The 23,779-nt window shown below is 37.2% G+C and overlaps 1 protein-coding gene across 1 annotated transcript; it reads left to right on the top strand.

Annotated features, from left to right (window-relative positions):
• Positions 1-22,252: 22,252 nt before the first annotated feature.
• Positions 22,253-23,239, top strand: LOC109564321 (olfactory receptor 4F3/4F16/4F29-like). The gene has a single exon (XM_019967805.2). The coding sequence runs from the start codon at positions 22,253-22,255 to the stop codon at positions 23,237-23,239; it is 987 nt and encodes a 328-aa protein (XP_019823364.2).
• The last annotated feature ends 540 nt before the right edge of the window (positions 23,240-23,779 follow it).

The following is a 23,779-nucleotide window of genomic DNA, read 5'->3' as shown; positions in this document are numbered from 1 at the left end:
GTCTTAGTAATATTTTTTTTGGATCCGTCTCCTCAAGCAAGGGCAACAAAAACAAAAGTAAGCAATGGGATTACATCAAACTAAAAAAAGAAAAAACCAAAAAGCTTTTGCACAAAGAAGGAAACCACCAATAAAATAGAAAAGCAAAAGCAATCTACTAAGTGGACAAGATGTTTGGAAATTATATCTGATAAAAGGTTAATATCCAAACTATATAAATAACTCACACAACTCAATACCAAAAAGATGGAAAAAATGAGCAGAGGACCTGAACAGGCATTTTTTTCCCCCCAAAAAGACATACATATGGCCAATAGACACATGGAAAAGTGCTCAATATCACATCAGGAAAATGCAAATCAAAACCGTAACTATGTAGAACCTCATACCAGTCAGAATGGCTATCAGAAAAGACACAAGAAATAACAAGTATTGGTGAGGTTGTGGAGAAAAGGGAATCCTAGTACACTGTTGGTGGGAATGTAAATTGGTGTAGCCGCTATGGAAAACAGTATGGAAGTTTTCCAAAAATTAAAAATAAAAATAACACATGATTCAGCAATTCCACTCTTGGGTGTTTGTTGGAAGAAAATGAAATCACTCATCTTGAAAACATATATGTACATCAATGTTTACTGCAGCATTATTTACAATATTGAAAGTATGGAAATAACCTGTGTCTATCCACAGGTGAATGTGTAAAGAGGATGTGGTATATATAACTTAGCCTTAAACTTTGCAACAACATGGATAAACCTGCAGAGTATTATGCTATGTGAAATAAGTCACAGAAAGACAAATACTTTATGTTTTCACTTATACATGGACTCTAAGAAACAAAACAAGCAAATATTACAAAACAGAAATGGACTCACAGATACAGAGAACAAACTTGGTTACCAGAAGGGAAGGGAATGAGGGCTTGGGTGAAACACATGAAGAAGATTTAGAGGTGCAAACTTCCAGTTATAAAACAAATAAGTCACAGGAGTGTAAGGTACAGCACAAGGAATAGAGTCAAGAATATAACTTTGTGTGGTATATAATCTATAAACATATTGAATAACTATGGTGTATACCTGAATCTATTATAAAATGTTAACAATTAAAAAAGCCATCTAATTAAAAATAAAGAAATAAAGATTTTGAAGTAAAAAATTTAATGGTACAAAGAATTATATAGTAGTTTTATTATTTTTAAATAATATTTTTATATAATATAGATGTACACCTTTCTGAGTCTCTTTGTTTCCATCTCCACCTCTATTGTGTGGATATATGTATCAGATATTTACATATATATCTGATATATATATATATATATAAATAATAAGGCTGACATGTGCCAGCTTTATTGAAGTATAGTTGATATGTGAAAAACTGAACATACTTAATATCCTTGGATATGTGCAAACATCCATGATACAATCACCGCAATGAAAGTAACAGCCATGTTGCATAGCACATCTCTAGAACTAATTCATCAAACATAACTGAAAAGTATTAGAACTAGAAAAAAATTTCTTTTATAAACATAACTTGATAGCATTTGTCATATAAATGGAATCATGCAGTATCTGTCCTTCTGTGAATGGCTATTTTACTTAGTACCATGTCTTCCAGTTTAATTCTTATTGTTGGAAAAGGCAGGATTTCTTTTCAAGGCTGAATAATATTCCATTGAACGAAAATATTACACTTTCTTTTTCCATTCACCTGTCAGTGGACACGTGGATTGTTTCCATACCTTGGCTATTGTTAAAAATGCTGTAAGAAACACGGGACAACAGGTATCTCTTTGAGATGCTGACATAGTAGCATACTGTTTTCCATAATGGGTGTACCAATTTATCTTTCCACCAGTGTCCAAGAGTTCCAGTTTCTCCACATCCTCACCAACACTTATTATCATTTTGATAATGGCCACCCTTCAATTCATTTAAGTCACTCAGTTGTGTCCGACTCTTTGCGACCCCACAGACTGCAGCACGCCAGGCTTCCCTGCCCATCACCAACTCCTGGAGTTTATTCAACCTCATGTTCACTGAATCGGTGATGCCATCCAACCATCTCATCCTCTGTCTTCTCCTTCACCTCCCACCTTCAATCTGGCCCAGCATTAGGGTCTTTTCAGATGAGTCAGTTCTTCTCATCAGATGGTCAAATGATTGGACTTTCAGCTTCAGCATCAGTCCTTCCAATGAATATTCAGGACTGATTTCCTTTAGGATGGACTGGTTGAATCTCCCTGCAGTCCAAGGGACTCTCAAGAGTCTTCTCCAGCACCACAGTTCAAAAGCATCAATTCTTCAGCACTCATCTTTCTTTATTGTCCAACTCTCACATCCACACATGCCTACTGGAAAAACCATAGTCTTGACTATGGACCATTGTCGGCAAAGGAATGTCTCTGCTTTTCAATATGCTGTCTAGGTTTCTCATAGCTTTTCCTCCAAGGAGCAAATGTCTTTTAATTTAATGGCTGCAGTCACCATCTGCAGTGATTTTGGAGCCCCCCACCAAAAAAGTCTGTCACTGTTTCCACTCTTTCCCCATCTATTTGCCATGAGGTGATGGGACCAGATGCCAAGATCTTAGTTTTCTGAATGTTGAGCTTTAAGCCAACTTTTTCACTCTCCTCTTTCACTTTCATCAAGAGGCTCTTTAGCTCTTCTTCGCTTTCTGCCATAAGGGTGGTGTCATCTGCATATCTAAGGTTATTGATATTTCTCCTGGCAATCTTGATTCCAGCTTGTGCTTCTTCCAGCCCAGCATTTCTCATGATGCACTCTGCATATAAGTTAAATAAGAAGTGTGACAATATACAGCCTTGATGTATTCCTTTTCCTTTTTGGAACCAGTCTGTTGTTCCATGTCCAGTTCTAACTGTTGCTTCCTGACCTGCATACAGATTTCCCAAGAGGCGGGTAAGGTGGTCTGGTATTTCCATCTCTTTAAGAATTTTCCACAGTTTGTTGTAATCCACAGAGTCAAAGGCTTTGGCATAGTCAATGAAACAGAAATAGATGTTTTTCTGGAACTCTTTTGCTTTTTCAATGATCCAACAGATGTTGACAATTTGATCTCTGGTTCCTCTGCCTTTTCTAAATCCAGTTTGAACACCTGGAAGTTCATGGTTCATGTACCATTGAAGCCTGTCTTGGAGAATTTTGAGCATTACTTTGCTAACATTTGAGATGAGTGCAATTGTGTGGTAGTTTGAACATTCTTTGGCATTGCCTTTCTTTGGGACTGGAATGAAAACTGACCTTTTCCTGTCCTGTGGCCACTGCTGAGTTTTCCAAATTTGCTGGCACATTGAGTGCAGAACTTTCACAGCATCATCTTTCAGGATTTGGAATAGCTCAACTGGAATTCCATCACCTCCACTAGCTTTGTTTATAGTGATGCTTCCTAAGGCCCCTTGACTTTGCATTCCAGGATGTCTGGCTCTAGGTGAGTGATCACACCATCAAGATTATTTGGGTCGTGAAGATTTTTTTTGTATAGTTCTTCTGTGTATTCTTGCCACCTCTTCTTAATATCTTCTGCTTCTATTAGGTCCATACCCTTTCGGTCCTCTATCGAGCCCATCTTTGAATGGAATGTTCCCCTGGTATATCTAATTTTCTTCAAGAGATCTCTAGTCTTTCCCATTCTGTTGTTTTCCTCTATTTCTTTGTATTGATCACTGAGGAAGGCTTTCTTATCTCTTCTTGCTATTCTTTGGAACTCTGCATTCAGATGGGTTTATCTTTCCTTTTCTCCTTTGCCTTTCACTTCTCTTCTTTTCATAGCTATTTGTAAGGCTCCCTTAGACAACCATTTTGCCTTTTTGTGTTTCTTTTTCTTGGTGATGGTCTTGATCCTTGCCTCCTGTACAACGTCATGAACCTCCATCCATAGTTCTTCAGGCACACTGTCTATGCTAAAGTGCATGAAATGATATCTCATTGTAGTTTTGCCTTGCATTCCTTTGATAACTAATAATGTTGAGCATCTCTTCACACACTTTTTAGCCATTTGTATGATCTTCAGAAATAAGAACAAAGTTGGAGACATCACACTCCTGACTTCAAATTATATTACAAATCTTCAGTAATGAAAACAGTATAGTACTGGCATAAAGACAAACATATAGACAAATGGAACAAAATAGAGAGCCCAGAAAGTAACCCATGTGTATATGGTCAACTGATCTTTGACAAGAGTGTCAAGAATGCACTATGGGGAAAGCATAGTCTCTTTAACAAATGAAAAACTTAATATCCACATGGCAAAAAAATGGAAGGGAAAGAAACTGGATCTCTAACTTACACCACACACAAAGTTCAAACCAATGGATAGACTTAAATGTAAACCTAAATTATTAAACTTCTAGGAGAAAACTTAGGGGAAACACTTGGTTTTGGGAATGATTTCTTGGATGTAACACCAAAAACACAGTAACAAAAGAAAAAATAAACCTAAAACTAAAAGGTTTCTACACAGCAAAGGAAACAATCAACAGAGCGAAAAGGCAGCTTATAAAATGGGAGAAAATATTCACAAACTATGTATCTGATAAGAGGTTAATTTCCAAAATACGTAAGGAATTCAAACACACAATAGTAAAAAACCAAATAATCCAATTAAAAAATTGGCAAAGGATTAAACAGGCATTTTTATAAAGAAGACATGCAAATACATAATTTTGTTCTGCTCCCTGCAGTTAAGAAGCGGATTGTCTAGATATTAGTCTTTCCAAAGAACTAGCTTCTGGCTTTGTTGGTCTTCTCTATTTTATATTTATTTTCAGAATTTTTGATTTTTGCTCTTATCTATTTTACTTTCTCTTAATATATTTTATTTGTTTTCTAAATTCCAATGTTAGAAACTTAGATATTTAATGTTTTTGCTTTATTCTTTTCTCATGTACGCATTTCTATTGAAATAGAGGTAGGATTTTATATCCTACAAGTTCAGTTTTAAGTATCTAAAAATTTCTAAAAATTTTTCATTGAAGTAAATTATTTAGAAGTTTTAAAATTTGATAATGTATTAGAATTAGAAAATCTTTCTTTTATAAACTTATAACTTGATAGTATTTGTTGGTAGATTCAGGCCTACTTGACATTAATTCTATGAAATATGTTAAACTTACTTATATTCTCTTACTTGGTCAATTTTTGTAACTGTTCCATATGTGTTTGAAAAAAATCTGTGTTCTTTAATTGCTGAGTAAAAAGTCCCATATACTTCAAATAGATCATGCATTTTTAAAAAATTGAAGTATAGTTGACTTAAACAAAACTATTCCATGTTAATTTCAGGTGTATAGCAAAGTGATTCAGCACACACATATATGCATAATTCCAGAAAAATATTTACTTCTGCTTCATTGACTATATTAAAGCCTTTGACTGTGTGGAACACAACAAACTGTGGAAAATTCTTAAAGAGATGGGAATAGCAGACCACCTTACCTGCCTCCTGTGAAACCTGTATGCAGGTCAAGAAGCAACAGTTAGAACTGAATGGAAAAACAGACTGGTTCCAAATTGGTAAAGGAATACGTCAAGGCTGTATATTGTCACCCTGCTTATGTAACTTATATACAGAGTACATCATGTGAAATTCTGGATTAGATGAAGCACAAGCTGTAAAGATTGCTGGGAGAAATACCAATAACTTCATATATGCAGGTGACACCATCCTTAAGGCAGGAAGTGAAGAGGAACTAAAGAGACTCTTGAGGAAGGTGAAAGAGAAGAGTGAAAACTTTGGCTTAAATTCATTTTGATATTTGGCAAAACTAATACAATTATGTAAAGTTTAAAAATAAAATAAAATTAATTAAAAAAAATAAATTAACTCAACATTCAAAAAATGAAGATCATGGCATCTGGTCCCATCACTTCATGGCAAATAGATGGGAAAACAATGGAAACAATGACAGACTTTATTTTTTGGGGGCTCCAAAATCACTACAGATGATGACTGCATCCATGAAATTAAAAGACACTTCCTCCTTGGAAGAAAAGTTATGACCAACCTAGACAGCATATTAAAAAGCAGAGACATTCCTTTGCTGACAAAGGTCTGTCTAGTCAAAGCTATGGTTTTTCCAATAGTCATGTATGGATGTGAGAGTTGGACTATGAAGAAGGCTAAGCACCAATGAACTTATGCTTTTGAACTGTGGTGTTGAAGAGGACTCTTGAGAATCCCTTGAACTGCAAGGAGATCCAACCAGTCAATCCTAAAGGAAGTCAGTCCTGAATATTCATTGAAAAGACTGATGCTGAAACTGAAGCTCCAATCCTTTGGCCACCTGATGCTAAGAAGTGACTCATTTGAAAAGACCCTGATGCTGGGAAGGATTGAAGGCAGGAGGAGAAGGGGCTGACAGAGGATGAGATGGTTGGATGGCATCACCGACTCTATACACATAAGTTTGAGTAAGCTCCAGGAATTGGTATTGGACAGATGCTGCAGTCCATGGGGTTGCAAAGAGTTGGACATGACTGAGTGACTGAACAACAACATATATTTATATTAAAAAAATTATATTCCACTATAGTTTATTATAAGATATTGAATCTATTTCTCTGAGCTATACTATAAATACTTGTTGCATATCTATTTCAATGTGGTAGTGTGTACCTGCTAATTCCCTACTCCTACTTTATCTCTCCCCTTTCCTCTTTGCTAAGTAAGTTTGTTTTCTATGTCTGAATCTTTTTTGGAAATAAATTCATTTTTACTATTTTTCTAAATTCCACATGTAAGTGATATCTTATAATATTTGTCTTTCTCTGTGTGGCTTATTTCACTTTACCATAATCCCTCATGCTCATGCTCAGTTGTTTCAGTCATGTCTGAGTCTGCCACCCTATGGACTGTAGCCTATCAGGCTCCTCTGTCCATGGGATTTTCCAGGCAAGAACACTGGAGTGGGCTGCCATGCCCTCCTCCAGGGGATCTCCTGACCCAGGGATTGAACTTGAGTTCCCTGCAGTTCCTGCACTGCGGGTGGATTCTTTACAGCTGAGCCACTGGGGAAGCCCATAATAATCTCTAGGTCCATCCAAGTTGCTGAAAATGGCATTATTTCATTCTTTCTCTATGGCTGAGTAATATTCTGTTATATATATATATATATATCTCACCTTTTCTTTATATACATATATATATGTACACAAATTACCTTTTCTTTATCCATTCATTTGTTGATGGACACAGCATAATTGTTCAAATCCATAGCATTGCTATTTTTTTTTGTTGATTTGATTTATAGTTGGTGTGTAAGATATGTATTGATATTTTCTATTATGTTTGAAAGAATGTTGTATTTAATCAATTTTTGCTTTATATATTTTGAGACTATGATATTAGTTTTATACAATTTTAGAATATTCTTGGTGAATTGAAGCTTTTATTATGCAGTAGCACTTTCTGCTCCTAATAATGCCTTTGAATTAACATATATTGTCTGATATAGATATAACCGTGCTAGTAGGTTTTTTGATATTTAATTATTTCCTATTAAATGTCTCTATCTGCATGTTTTTAGGTATGTGTCTTATAAATATCACATAGAGGCATTTTAAAGATATGTTTTGATATTCTCTACAAATACATAAAGCTGACGATATCTTTAGTTCACTGAATTCTTAAAACAGCTGGTCCTAATAACAGTTATGTTTATGAGGCATGAACCACTTGGATATATTGATTATTTATAAAAATTATTTTAAGGTACATCAGAAAAAACTAGTTGAGCATATTTTTAAAGTGAATATTTATTAAATATTGACTATATGTTTTGCATTGCATACCGCTGCTTGCCAGCATTTACTGATCAGATGATGGGTATGGGGGAAGTACGGGAGTAATCGATTATAATTCTTTCTGAGAGTTAATATGAAGCATACTACCTGAGGGCTTCCCAGGTGGTGCTAGTGGTGAAGAACCCACCTGCCAGTGCAGGTAGATTTAAGAGATGCAGATTTGAGCCCTGGATTGGGAAGATCCCCTGGAGGAGGGCATGGCAACCCACTCCAGTATTCCTGCCTGGAGAATCCTATGGGCAAAGGATTATAGTCCACGGGGTCGCAAAGAGTCGGACATGACTGAAGAGACTTAGCATACACAATATTACCTGAAGAAGGATGGTGGGAATTGAAGCAAAGGAAAATATTATAGAATAATAAGATAAAACTATATAAGAACCTCTTTTATAAGATGTGGTCAAGGAAGGCTACCTATTTGGAAAGGGTGTATCTATTTTCAAAACTTTCTGCATGACAATTCCTCTAATACTTTAGTAATTAGCAGTTTAGAACTTGACAACACTCTCATGGAAAAATGTCTGTAGCCTAGGATCCTAGATTTTTAGTCTCACGGGACTGAAAGGCATGTAGAGAGCCAAAATTGCTGAAGTAAAGTTATGTTTTGTGATGTCTCACTTGCTGTTACTTCCTAGTTTTCACTGAAGAGTGCTTTTGCCATAAAACATCTAGTTAGTACAGTAGAGTAATACTCCTTCCATTTCCTGCTGAATCTCAAGCATTCTAAAGTGTTGGGTTTCTTTATCAGATCATATCAGTCGCTGAGTCATGTCCAACTCTTTGCGACCCCATGAATCGCAGCACGCCAGGCCTCCCTGTCCATCACCAACTCCTGGAGTTCACTCAGACTCACGTCCATCGAGTCAGTGATGCCATCCAGCCATCTCATCCTCTGTCGTCCCCTTCTCCTCCTGCCCCCAATCCCTCCCAGCATCAGAGTCTTTTCCAATGAGTCAACTCTTTGCGTGAGGTGGCCAAAGTACTGGAGTTTCAGCTTTAGCATCATTTCTTTGGAAGGTGGCCAAAATACTGAAGTTTCAGCTTTAGCATCATTTCTTTGGAAGAAATCCCAGGGCTGATCTCCTTCAGAAGGGACTGGTTGGATCTCCTTGCAGTCCAAAGGACTCTCAAGAGTCTTCTCCAACACTACAGTTCAAAAGCATCAATTCTTCGGTGCTCAGCCTTCTTCACAGTCCAACTCTCACATCCATACATGACCACAGGAAAGACCATAGCCTTGACTAGACAGACCTTTGTTGGCAAAGTAATGTCTCTGCTTTTGAATATGCTATCTAGGTTGGTCATAACTTTCCTTCCAAGGAGTAAGCGTCTTTTAATTTCGTGGCTGCAGTCACCATCTGCAGTGATTTTGGAGCCCAGAAAAATAAAGTCTGACACTGTTTCCACTGTTTCCCCATCTATTTCCCATGAAGTGATGGGACCGGATGCCATGATCTTCATTTTCTGAATGTTGAGCTTTACGCCAACTTTTTCACTCTCCACTTTCACTTTCATCAAGAGGCTTTTGAGTTCCTCTTCACTTTCTGCCATAAGGGTGGTGTCATCTGCATATCTGAGGTTATTGATATTTCTCCCGGCAATCTTGATTCCAGCTTGTGTTTCTTCCAGTCCAGTGTTTCTCATGATGTACTCTGCATATAAGTTAAATAAGCCGGGTGACAATATACAGCCTTGACGTACTCCTTTTCCTATTTGGAACCAGTCTGTTGTTCCATGTCCAGTTCTAACTGTTGCTTCCTGACCTGCATACAAATTTCTCAAGAGGCAGATCAGGTGGTCTGGTATTCCCATCTCTTGAAGAATTTTCCACAGTTTATTGTGATCCACACAGTCAAAGGCTTTGGCATAGTCAATAAAGCAGAAATAGATGTTTTTCTAGAACTCTCTTGCTTTTTCCACGATCCAGCAGATGTTGGCAATTTGATCTCTGGTTCCTCTGCCTTTTCTAAAACCAGCTTGAACATCAGGAAGTTCACGGTTCACATATTGCTGAAGCCTGGCTTGGAGAATTTTGAGCATTACTTTACTAGTGTGTGAGATGAGTGCAATTGTGCGGTAGTTTGAGCATTCTTTGGCATTGCCTTTCTTTGGGATTGGAATGAAAACTGACCTTTTCCAGTCCTGTGGCCACTGCTGCGTTTTCCAAATTTGCTGGCATATTGAGTGCAGCACTTTCACAGCATCATCTTTCAGGATTTGGAATAGCTCAACTGGAATTCCATCACCTCCACTAGCTTTGTTCATAGTGATGCTTTCTAAGGCCCACTTGACTTCACGTTCCAGGATGTCTGGCTCTAGGTCAGTGATCACACCATCATGATTATCTGGGTCATGAAGATCTTTTTTTTTCAGTTCTTCTGTGTATTCTTGCCATCTCTTTTTAATATCTTCTGTTTCTGTTAGGTCCATACAATTTCTGTCCTTTATCAAGCCCATCTTTGCATGAAATGTTCTTTTGGTATCTCTGATTTTCTTCAAGAGATCCCTAGTCTTTCCCATTCTGTTGTTTTCCTGTATTTCTTTGCATTGATCGCTAAAGAAGGCTTTCTTATCTCTTCTTGCTATTCTTTGGAACTTTGCATTCAGATGTTTATCTCTTTCCTTTTCTCCTTTGCTTTTCACTTCTCTTCTTTTCACAGCTATTTGTAAGGCCTCCCCAGACAGCCATTTTGCTTTTTTGCATTTCTTTTCCATGGGGATGGTCTTGATCCCTGTCTCCTGTACAATGTCACAAACCTTATAGTTATTGTATTGTCTCCTTTTAAAGCAAAACTATTTCTGCACATCTATCTAAGCCATAATTAAATTGGGTACTAAGAATCTACTTTCTTTTCTCTGTTCTTTTGTTCTTTTTATTCCCCAGGTGAAAATCAGGGTGGACTCGGAGGCATAATTCCCAGGAAAATCCAATTAATGAAGGGCTAGCTATTCCCAAGATTCCCACCAACACTTGGCCACCACAGGCTAATTAGAATTATTTTTTCACTTGAGAAAAACAATATTAAGCTTTTTGTTTTAGAAAGGTTTACAATCTCAGTCAGAGTGAAACTGTCCTTTTCTGAATCTAGAAAAATGCTACTATTTCAAGCACTATCATGCAAAGTATATGTAAAACAATTGTTTTACTATTTAGCAAGTCCAAAATTAATCTGACTTATCTTTGAGTCTCTCTCCATTGATTTCTCTGTAATCCCCCTTACTTCTTTTAACTTAATCTATGGTTTTATTGTTATTTGATGTATTTGTTACATATATATTCTGGGCAATACATGAAAAGGAGCATCAAGATGAATAAAAGTATGACTCTTGTTTAGGGTTTTGGGGAAGACTTTGGGGCAAGGCATGGAAAGGAGTTTCAAAATGCATAACTCTTTGACTTTTGCTAAAGGCTTGGGGAAGATGACACTAAACTGGGTGGTGAATGAAGGGTGGGATTTTGACTAGAAGAGGTTGTTCTTGGGAGGAGGAAAAGTGTGATTTTTCATCTTTTCTATGTCTTATTCCTTTTTATTCCCCAATTCTGTATTTCCTTTTACTTTTTTATGGTAGATAAATTCCTAAGTGATGTTTTCAGTTTCTGTGTTTTATAAAGTTTCAATTTCTGTTATTTGGTACCCAGAATCCATCACACTAACTCTTATTTTTCTCTCTTAGAAATTATGGCTAATATATAATGGAAGTTTCTATATCTTCTCATACAATTTGGAGGGACTTGATCTACCATTTGAGGAAAATAGGTTCTTTGGTCTAACTCAGGTAAGAGAGAGTTCTGGTTCTTTGCAAATAGGATTAGTAATATTTTCATCATCAGATATGAGTAATTTCCAGAGTTCAGAGAAAATTCATTCGTGTTTTTCTTGATGTCTTAAACTAAAAATCTCATGTGAAAACCTCACCACGGGAAACTAAGATTAGGTATAGACAATATAGCATAAGTTGGGTGTCAAGTTAATGTCTCTTTCTGCTGTGCAAGCAGGGCAAGTTAAAAGTGGGAGAGTTGTGGGACTTCTCCTATGGTCCAGTGTTTAAGACTCTGTGCTTCCAGTGCAAGTGACTTGGGTTCAATCCCTGGTCAAGGAGCTAAGATCCCACATACTGTGTAGTCCCCTGCCCCCCAAAAGTGGTAGAATTGTAGCGGCTTGGAATACCCAGGAAGCATGTCACAATTAGGGATGTGCCTAACTGAAGTAAAAATTTTACGAGAGTAGAGTTTTATATAAAACTAGGTGACTACATTGATTTCCTCTAGCTTTTCATGTGAACGGTTTAATTGAAAAAGCTCTGGAAGGGATGCTTTGGAGGCCAGGAACTTGGGAGAGACTAGATCTTGGTAAGGTTGTCGTAGTGGAGGTCTTGGACAGCCAGGGACTGTCTGAGAGAAGTAGATAATGAGCAGGAGCAGAAGGCAGTATGACAAGAGATGGTAGAGGAGCTGGAGATGAGGTGGCAGACACCAAAGACCCTCTGCCTGTCAAGTCTTTGCAGGCAGCCCATTTGCCTGTCAAGTACCTTGGAAGTAAAAGCTACTTCCTCACACCCTCGAAGTTACTTTGTCTTTAGGTTGTCAGTGACTTATGGAATAGTATAGTGAAAAACCTTGGGCTGTGGAGTCAACTTTGTTTTTTAAATTAATAATTTTTCTTTAAAGAGAAAAACATGTGCAAAATAGAAAATTTATCACTCATAGTCCCCTCCTAGAAAACAACTGTGAAAATTTTGACATTTCTTCAAGTACTTTTTAATCCACTTGCATTTTTAAAACAATGGCAAGAATTGGGTTTGAATTGGACACTTAGCTGTGCAAAATTAGGCAATTTAATCTCTTTCAGTCCTTACAAAACATGGATCATATTCCTCCTTTCTATGCTCTATCCTGCTATTGTGCAACAAAGGATATGAAAGATTTTTTAGAGGTTGAAAACTTTTAGAAAGAGGAAATTAATGTCATAAATTTTGGTATTTGCCTCCTGTAGGAAATTATTAATAAAACATGATTAAAAAACATTTATGGTAGGTTACAACTTGAATAAATTATCCTAGTTGAAATTATGTGATAGTAGGAACATTCTTAATTCAGAAGAGTTTATAACTTATATGGTTAACCATGAGGAATAATGATATTCTTACAATTGTATTTTATTTTTAGAGTGTATAGCACAGCTATAAAATATAATATACACAATATTAATGTTTTCTAAAGTCAATATGAGGTCAGAATAAATAGAAGTATGTCATGCAAGTTTCAGGAAATAATTGTATTATATTTATGATTAGATACACTCTTATTAACATTTTAAACTAAGATTCATTAGCATGTTAAGGAAATAGAAATGATGTGTAGATAGTTAAGAAGACCAGACAACTATTAACATGTTGAAAAGAGTTAAGAAAGGAGATGTCATTAGTAATAAAAAGTGTTTATTCTGGATATCATATGACTAAGGAGAGTCATAAGATTAAGGAGAAGTTAAAGAAATTATGTAGTCGAGTCACTGACCAAAGATTTAGTTGATGACTCCTTTAGTATTTTTCACATAGATCATTAGCTTGTCAGTCATAATAATTTTTATTTCTCCTGAGAAGTCAGCAGAAGTGAACAATCTTGAATAATCATCCATAGTAAATTATGTCTGAGGGTTTGGAGAGGATTGAGAAAGCCATTCATGAAGCCCTCAAAAGGATGCCCCAAACAGGTTTTAGAATCTACACATTTGCGTATAATTACAGTTCTTTTATGCATTGTGTATGTAGCCTTGATCTTCCCTTTGGCCTCTAGGTTACAATGATTTAAGTCCTCCCTGACGTTAATAACTCTAGTTGTAGTTTTTTCAGGTATGCCCACATAAGAATGCATAGGGAATGGGGAAATTAGATAAGATGGCATTGCTAAGCTAATACCTGGAAGAGGATCAGAATAAAGTTATACTAGCATCTAATATCTAAGCCTTTAGATCACTTACTTTTCATTTATAAATATTTTTGTATGTCCCATGAACAGAAATGTCTCTGGCTCATTTTATGGGAATAACCTTTAATGCTTTTCTTCAAATATAGACCAGGCAGACAAAAAAATTAGTTTATTTCTCCCCTCATGGAGTAAGAATTCAAACCTCCAATAATGTCTGTACTACTCCTTCTTTATTACCTTCAGTTGTTTGTTCTTCCTCCAAATATTCCTACTTTGTCTATATTTTTAACTTAAAAAAACTGAAGTACAATTGAAATATGATATTATATTAGTTTCAGGTTCACAACACAATGGAACCTAAATCTGTAAGGATTAATTCCTTGCCTATGTTAATGACTCTAGTTATAATTCTCATTTAAGAAGCTTTAGCCTTCAGGTCCAGCCTGTAGAATAGACATTATCAACAGGGAGAGAGATGACAAAGTCTTTGCACAATCCACTAGTGACAATATTTTTCAGAAAGTAGGAAATGGTGAACAGGATAGGATGATGCTTAGATATCAGAAGATTCAGCTATTCTGAGATATTTGATGATCTTCATGAGACCAGTTTAAAGAAGGTGGTGGGGACAGCTGTCAGACTGCAAAGAGTTAAGGAGAAGGTAATCGATGGGCTTCCCTGGTGGCTCAGATGGTAAAGAGTCTGCCTGCAATGCTGGAGACCTGGGTTTAATCCTTGGGTCAGGAAGATCCCCTGGAGAAGGAAATTGCAACCCACTCCAGTATTCTTGCCTGGAAAATTCCATGGATGGAGGCTCCTGGCAGGCTACAGTGCATGGGGTTGCAAAGATTCAGACATGACTGAGCAACTATCTTTACTTTAGAATGAGAAGTATTAAAGAGGAATAAATATTTCTTGAAAGTAAGAGCAGAGAGGGAGATCATCCTGGAAAGATGGCATGGAGCCAAATTATAGGAGCACATTCTATGTTAGGAGTTTGTACTTCTAAAGGCAATGAGAATCACTGGACACTTTCTAGTGGTAGTAGTTACATCATCAAAGTGCTGCTTAGGAAGAGTAAGCTGATGGCCATATGCAAGTTAGATGTGCAGACACTTATTGCCCTGTATTGTAGAATTTCAGTAATAATTAGTGAAAGGCAATGAAGATTTGAGAAGAGCAGGATGGATGAGATGCCTGCAGTATTGTAATAGATCTGGAGGAAAAACTGCATTGGGAAGTAGAGAGATGATTATTAATTATTAATTTATTAATAAAATTAACAAAATTATTATTTTTTTTTGTTCAGCTCAGTTCAGTTCAGTCACTCAGTCGTGTCTGACTCTTTGCAACCCCATGAATTGCAGCACGCCAGGCCTCCCTGTCCATCACCAGCTCTCAGAGTTCACCCAAACTCATGTCCATCAAGTCGGTGATGCCATCCAGCCATCTCATCCTCTGTCGTCCCCTTCTCCTCCTGCCCCCAATCCCTCCCAGCCAGAGATCATTCTGTCGTTTTTGAGATTGCATCCAACTACTGCATTTCAGACTCTTTTGTTGACCATGATGGCTACTCCATTTCTTCTAGGGGATTCCTGCCCACAGTAGTAGATATAAAGGTCATCTGAGTTAAATTCACCTATTCCAGTCCATTTTAGTTCGCTGATTCCTAGAATGTCGATGTTCACTCTTGCCATCTCCTGTTTGACTACTTCCAATTTGCCTTGATTCATGGATCTAACATTCCAGGTTCCTATGCAATATTGCTCTTTACAGCATCGGACCTTGCTTCTATCACCAGTCACATCCACAACTGGGTATTGTTTTTGCTTTGGCTCCATCCCTTCATTCTTTCTGGAGTTATTTCTCCACTGATCTCCAGTAGCATATTGGGCATCTACCGACCTGGGGAGTTCCTCTCTCAGTATCCTATCATTTTGCCTTTTCATACTGTTCATGGGGTTCTCAAGGCAAGAATACTGAAGTGGTTTGCCATTCCCTTCTCCAATGGACCACATTTTGTCAGAACTCTCCACCATGACCTGCCCGTCTTGGGTGGCCCCACATGGCATGGCTTAGTTTCATTGAGTTAGACATGGCTGTGTAGTCATGTGAAATTTCACTAGTATATAAATGTGTAGGTGATAGTGTTTGGTGGACTATGGAAAATATGACTATGCAGTTTAGAATAGAATTAGGAGATGAGTGACTAACTCCTAGGATTCAACTAGCATTTACATGCTGGGGAAATACTAAGCCTTTTCATATATATTATCTTTCACACAGTGGTCAGGCTTTTGGGGAAGGTATTAATATAATTACAATACATGAAAGACCATTAGGTGAAGAGAAAAACAACAAAATCTTAAAAAATGCTATTATTTAAATAGCAAATAAGTGATGAAAAACCAGAGAAAGACAAAATAAGGATTTTGAGAAATAGGCCTACCAGGAGAGTTTAGTGCCACTAAAGATATTTAAAATAGTATCAAATGGCTAACAATTATTGGGTTCTTGGTATGAGTCAAATACTGTTCTAAATTCTTCTCCCATAGTGATTTTTGAGGCCAGACTATTTTCTTTCCAATTTAATGATGAATAAATGTAGACATAGTAAGATTAAATCATTTGTCCAAGGTCAGTGTAAGTGGTACAGCAGGTGGTCAAGTCAAGTTTAAACCCAGCAGTCTAGTGTGTGATTTTTCATTTTTAACAAATATTTTACATCTCTCTCTCCAGAATATTAAAAATAAGAAGGAAAATAAATAACTAAATAAACTACATAATACTCAAATTTGTATATTTGGAAAGATTAACAGGGTTGGATTATCTTTTTTTTTTTGGATTATCTTTTAAATTCTAGTTCATTGCTATTTTCTATAGAAAATTTCACTTATCTTTAAAATCAATTTTCATTGTGAAAGAAAATGTTTGAGATGAGATTAATTCTAAGTTTGGAGTACTAAAAAGTCAAACTCTCAAAGCAATAAATCACAAAGCAATAAATAAGAATATAGCTATTGAGAGTTATAGTTTATTTCAAATTTCAATACCATGTTATTTATCTATTTCATAGACTTTTAAGCACTTTTCTATTGTCAAGTTATTATTCCCAAAACACTTAACAAGGACGTTACCTGTGCATTAGGTGACATTTATATTTCTGATTGACTGGAAGACACTGAATCTTGGAAATGAAAGGTATAGATGATTTCTGAAGGTTCAATTCAAATATTATAATCTATGTGTATAAAGCCCATATTAAATACATGTGATGTTAGGCTGTGTTGAGTATAGAGCTTCTGGAAGAATCAGATGTTAATTTCAATAAAAAATAATAACATCAGGTAAAAGGATTCATAAGTAATATAAATAAGACCCTTTGGAGTTGACCAATTCAGATGGACTTAGAGGGTGATTATTCTTGAAATCCAGATTTTAAGCTGGAAGTTTAAAGGATTGGATATCTTAAAAAAATGTTTATATATTTATTTATTTTTGGCTGTGCTGGGTTTTCTTTGCTGCACGGACTGTTGTCTACTCGGCAGCGACTGGGAGCTACTCTCCAGTTGGCGGTGCACGAACTTATTGCTGTGCCTTCTCTTGTTGCTGAACACGGTCTAGGGCATGTGGGCTTCCAGGCTCTAGAGCACAGGCTCAGTAGTTGTGGCTCACAGGCTTAGTTGCCCCTGGCAATGTGGAATCTTCCTGGATCAGGTACCTAACCTGTGTCTCCTGCATTGGCAGGCTGATTCTTTACCACTGAGCAACCAAGAAAGCCCAGGAGTGGATATTTTAAAGTGCATAAGATAAAGATAATGAAATGGAAATGATGATGGGAAATGAAACAGGGAGGATGGATTTAGGAGGTATAATATGTAAAACAAATAGAAGTTCCAGAGGATAAAAAGGAACTGATATAATTTAAATGGGGAGAGGAATAAGAAGATGGGTGTGAAAAGTATTTAAAAGGTCTCAGCTTGTTTGGTGTTGGGAAAAAGTGGAAGGAATTAAAATATACTAATAGGAAAATAAATTAATTTTTAAAAATTAATTTATTTAGAATTTAATAGGAAAATAAATTTCCTATTAGTGGGAAATTAATTAATTAAAAATAATTGGCATATTGTTTTAAAACAAGAGTGCAGAAGTGTATTGCTGGAAGAGACAATAAACATGAAAAGAATAGACAAGTATATAGGGCTTCTATATTAATAAGAGTGATAAAATGAATATACTATCTTAACCAAATCAACACAAATTAAATATGAAAAAGTTCTCTATTTGCTGAAGACATTACTGTAAGACAAGAAAATCCAAGACACTGCAGTAAAACACTATTACACAGAACGTGGTAAGGTAGCTACATAGAATGAAATTTTATTCATTTAGCAAGAGGAAGCTAGAAATGGAAATGAGAAAAAATGTTCTGTTCATAATGCCAAGAAAAAAGTTAAAAAATACGGGGATAAGTCTTACAAAGAAGGTATAGAATATGTATGGAGAAAAAGACAAAATCTTATTAAAGGACATGAAACAAGGTTTGAACAGATGGGTAGATGCATAATGTTTTTAAATGGAAAGATACCGTCATAATAACAATGCTCCTTCATTCCAAGTTAATATATAAATTTAATACAGTTAAAATCAAGAAGTGCAATGGAATTTTTTTGAGGGGTTGGATAAAATGATCTTAAAGTTTATATAGAATAATGTATATACTGAAGAATAACTGTACTTCCCTGGAAGTCCAGTGGTTAAGAATCTGCCTGCCAGTGCTGCTGCTAAGTCGCTTCAGTCATGTCCGACTCTGTGTGACCCCAGAGATGTCAGCCCACCAGGCTCCCCCATCCCTGGGATTCTCCAGGCAAGAACACTGGAGTGGGTTGCCATTTCCTTCTCCAATGCATGAAAGTGAAAAGTGAAAATGAAGTCACTCAGTCGTGTCCAACTCTTAGCGACCCCATGGACTGCAGCCTACCAGGCTCCTCCGCCCATGGGATTTTCCAGGCAAGAGTACTGGAGTGGGGTGCCATTGCCTTCTCCAGCCTGCCAGTGCAGGAGACACAAATTTGATCCCTGGCTCTGGAAGACCCCATATGTCACAGGGCAACTAGGCCCCTGTGCCACCACTACTGAGCCCGAGATCCCAAACTCTTAAGCCCATGTGCTGCTACTACTGGGCCTACGTGCCTAGAGCTGGTTCCACAACAAAAGAAGCTGCCACAGCGAGAAGCCCATGCACTGCAACTAGAGGAGGCTTGGGCGCAGCAACGCAAACCCAGCAGAGCCAAAAATAATTAGTTAATTAAAAAAAAGAATAGTCAACTAAGCATGAAAAATAATTACAGCAAAGGAGGGACTTGCTCTATCAAGTGACGTAAGATAAAGCCACAGTTTTGAAATACTCTGATATTTCTACAGATGTAGGTAAATATATCAGTGGAAACAGAACAAATAATTTAGAAACAGATTCCAAATTACCTGAAAATTTAGCAAAATGCAAAAATCGTAATTAAATTCATTGGGGAAAGAATAGGCCACTTTATGCATAGTGCCACTACAATTCTATTATACCTGGAAGAAATTAAAAGTGGACTTATATTTTAAAGCATATATAAAAGTAATAGAGCAGAGTACTAAATGGAAAACAAAAAACAATGAAATGTTGAAAGAAAATCTAAGGGTGTAGTTGTATGATCCAGGAGGGAGGGAGATCTTAACAAGACTAAATTCAGTAGCTATAAGTCAAGTAACAGCTGTATTTAATCATATAACAACTAAAAACTTGGGAATAGCCAAGGAAATTATAAACAGAATAATAGATAATTGATTTAAAAATATAATAAGTGACAAAAACTTAACATCTACAATATAAAAAGAGCTCTTATAAATGACAAGAAAAAGCACAATAAGAAATAGGAAAATACATGGAAAGTTAATTCACAAAAGACCAAATCTAAATTGCAAGAAAACATGTTCCAATTTATTGGTTGTCAGGGAATGAAAATTAAAGTAACAAAAACTATCATTTTATACCCAGTATACTGGCAACAATTTAAAAAGCGTTAACATTTATTTTTCTGGAGATCTTCACGACCCAGATAATCACGATGGTGTGATCACTGACCTAGAGCCAGACATCCTGGAACGTGAAGTCAAGTGGGCCTTAGAAAGCATCACTATGAACAAAGCTAGTGGAGGTGATGGAATTCCAGTTGAGCTATTCCAAATCCTGAAAGATGATGGTGTGAAAGTGCTGCACTCAATATGGCAGCAAATTTGGAAAACGCAGCAGTGGCCACAGGACTGGAAAAGGTCAGTTTTCATTCCAATCCCAAAGAAAGGCAATGCCAAAGAATGCTCAAACTACCACACAATTACACTCATCTCACACGCTAGTAAAGTAATGCTCAAAATTCTCCAAGCCAGGCTTCAGCAATATGTGAACCGTGAACTTCCTGATGTTCAAGCTGGTTTTAGAAAAGGCAGAGGAACCAGAGATCAAATTGCCAACATCAGCTGGATCATGGAAAAAGCAAGAGAGTTCCAGAAAAGCATCTATTTCTGCTTTATTGACTATGCCAAAGCCTTTGACTGTGTGGATCACAATAAACTGTGGAAAATTCTGAAAGAGATGGGAATACCAGACCACCTGATCTGCCTCTTGAGAAATTTGTATGCAGGTCAGGAAGCAACAGTTAGAACTGGACATGGAACAACAGACTGGTTCCAAATAGGAAAAGGAGTACGTCGAGGCTGTATATTGTCACCCTGTTTATTTAACTTCTATGCAGAGTACATCATGAGAAACACTGGACTGGAAGAAACACAAGCTGGAATCAAGATTGCGGGGAGAAATATCAATAACCTCAGATATGCAGATGACACCACCCTTATGGCAGAAAGTGAAGAGGAACTCAAAAGCCTCTTGATGAAAGTGAAAGTGGAGAGTGAAAAAGTTGGCTTAAAGCTCAACATTCAGAAAACTAAGATCATGGCATCCGGTCCCACCACTTCATGGGAAATAGATGGGGAAACAGTGGAAACAGTGTCAGACTTTATTTTTCTGGGCACCAAAATCACTGCAAATGGTGACTGCAGCCATGAAATTGAAAGATGCTTATTCCTTGGAAGGAAAGTTATGACCAACCTAGATAGCATATTCAAAAGCAGAGACATCACTTTTCCAACAAAAGACCGTCTGGTCAAGGCTATGGTTTTTCCTGTGGTCATGTATGGATGTGAGAGTTGGACTGTGAAGAAGGCTGAGTGCTGAAGAATTGATGCTTTTGAACTGTGGTGTTGGAGAAGACTCTTGAGAGTCTCTTGGACTGCAAGGAGATCCAACCAGTCCATTCTGAAGGAGATCAGCCCTGGGATTTCTTTGGAAGGAATGATGCTAAAGCTGAAACTCCAGTACTTTGGCCACCTCATGCGAAGGGTTGACTCATTGGAAAAGTCTCTGATGCTGGGAGGGATTGGGGGCGGGAGGAGAAGGGGACGACAGAGGATGAGATGGCTGGATGGCATCACTGACTCGATGGACGTGAGTCTCAGTGAACTCCGGGAGTTGGTGATGGACAGGGAGGCCTGGCTGCTGCGATTCATGGGGTCGCAAGAGTCAGACACGACTGAACGACTGATCTGATCTGATCTGGTCTGACAGCCTTTTGGGAAGGCAATCAGGCAAACGTACACAAATTAAAAATATAAGTACTTTGTGTCAGTAATCACATCCTGAGAATTCATACCATGAAAGGAAAACAGTACAAAAGGATGATACATAAAGATACAGAGGATGCAAAGACATAAAGGATGCAAAGAAAGATATTTGCAGCATTGTTTGTTGGGCCCCCAGAATTGCAAACTGGGTAAATGCTTATTAATAGGGAAATTAGTAAATAAATTGTGGTCTATCCACACTGAATCAGGCAGCATTAAGAAGAACAATTTTCTGTACCTTTATGTACATGTTTTCATTCTGTGGCATATTTCAGTAGAGAAACTTGGAAGTACAAATCTAGATTTTCTGAGTCAACTTTCTTTATCTAAAAATTATTATTATTATTTTGGCTGCACCATGCAGCTTGCAGGATCTTCGTTTCCTGACTAAGGATTGAACCCATACTCTCTGCAGTAGAAGCACAATGTCTTAACCGCTGGACCACCAGAGAAGTCCCATGATTCACTTCTTTTTAAATTCTTAGGTGCTTTTGTCTACATTTCCCCTTCTTGATTAGACACTAAAGCCCAAACTAAATTTGAGGTACATGATTAAATGATACCAAAGATTCATGCAGGGAACACTTCTGATTCTGGTTCTTTGTTCTACTTGTACTGTGTAAACTCTAAGTAACTCTGTACAATGGCAAGATGATCTTTAGTTTTTGAAATTTTTGCAAGGACTTTCTTTCCAACTTACTAATTATGCCTGTCTCCCTCTTATGCTCTTCAGTTAACCTCAGGGTCAGCCTTGTGCATGAAGTTGATGGATGGAGGAAATTGCTCAGTGGTGTCTGAATTTTTGCTGCAGGGACTCACCAGTTCTTGGGAGATCCAGATTCTTCTATTTGTATTGTTCACAGTATTTTATATAGCAAGTATGTTGGGAAACCTTCTCATTGTGCTCACAGTTCTCTCAGACCACCATTTACATTCCCCCATGTACTTTTTGTTGGCAAATCTCTCCTTCATTGACACAGGTGTTTCCAGCATTGCAACCCCAAAGATGATTTCTGACCTTTTCAGAAGACACAAAGTCATCTCCTTGAGAGGCTGCATCACTCAGATGTTCTTTATTCACACTGTTGGGGGTGCAGAAATGGTGCTGCTCACAGTCATGGCCTATGACCGGTATGTTGCCATCTGTAAGCCGCTCCACTACCCGACCATCATGAGCCTAAGAATGTGCACTTCTCTTCTGGCTGTTGCTTGGACCAGTGGACTCATCCACTCTGTGGCCCAGCTGGCTTTTGTTGTCAACTTACCCTTTTGTGGCCCCAATGAAATGGATAGCTTTTACTGTGATTTTCCTCGGTTCATCAAGCTTGCATGTACAGACACGTATAGATTGGAGTTTCTGGTCACTGCCAACAGTGGTTTCATCTCCATGGGCACCTTCTTTATCCTGATTGTGTCTTACATCTTCATCCTGTTCACGGTTCACAAACACTCTTCAGGTGGTTCATCCAAGGCCCTTTCTACCCTCTCAGCTCACATCACTGTGGTAGTTTTTTTCTTTGGCCCTTGCATTATTGTCTATGTGTGGCCATTCCCTACCTTACCCATAGATAAATTTTTAGCCATCTTTGATGTTCTAATTACTCCTTTTATGAATCCTATTATCTACACGCTTAGAAATAAGGAGATGAAGATGGCAATGAGGAGACTGTTTGGTAAGGTTTTAAGTTTCAGGAAATGTTCTCATGCACAATCCAAGAAATTCAGATTGATCTTGACTCTTCTTGGAAATTAACCTCTTTAACTACCCTTTTCATATATATTTTCAGTGTACTTAATGATTTTCAATATTCACTGTGAAATCTCTCCTCAAGAATTCTGTTCCTAGCTGGTCATTTTTTCCATAGGGACCCTTGCTCTAAGGAAACTAAAAATACTAGACAGGAGTGAATTTAGCACTGGAATATAATGTTATTAAAAACTTACAGGTGTTGGTAAAGGCTGAAATCTCACATACAGGGCATGTTTCCTGTTAAAACAAAATGTTGGATACTCTTCTCTTTGATAGAAATTCTCAAAGATGTATCTCTTCTAATACACATATGTACCAATATTCAAGCCCTTTGTGTTTCTCAGTGTCTATACACCTGAAGGAAAAAAAATGAAACAAAGACTATTGTCTAGGTAGCTTTGAGATTTTGGGGCTTCTAATGTCTGAATTTAGCCATCCATACTCAAGATTTAATTAGTTACAAGGTTTTTAAATTTAGTTAGGATTGGAAGGTGGAGAAGGCGATGGCACCCCACTCCAGTACTCTCGTCTGGAAAATCCCAT

Source organism: Bos indicus, chromosome 10 (assembly GCF_029378745.1).
Source record: "Bos indicus isolate NIAB-ARS_2022 breed Sahiwal x Tharparkar chromosome 10, NIAB-ARS_B.indTharparkar_mat_pri_1.0, whole genome shotgun sequence".
NCBI lineage: Eukaryota > Metazoa > Chordata > Mammalia > Artiodactyla > Bovidae > Bos > Bos indicus.
The sequence above is the reverse complement of the archived record's forward strand: the minus strand, read 5'-3'. Positions and strand labels throughout refer to the sequence as shown.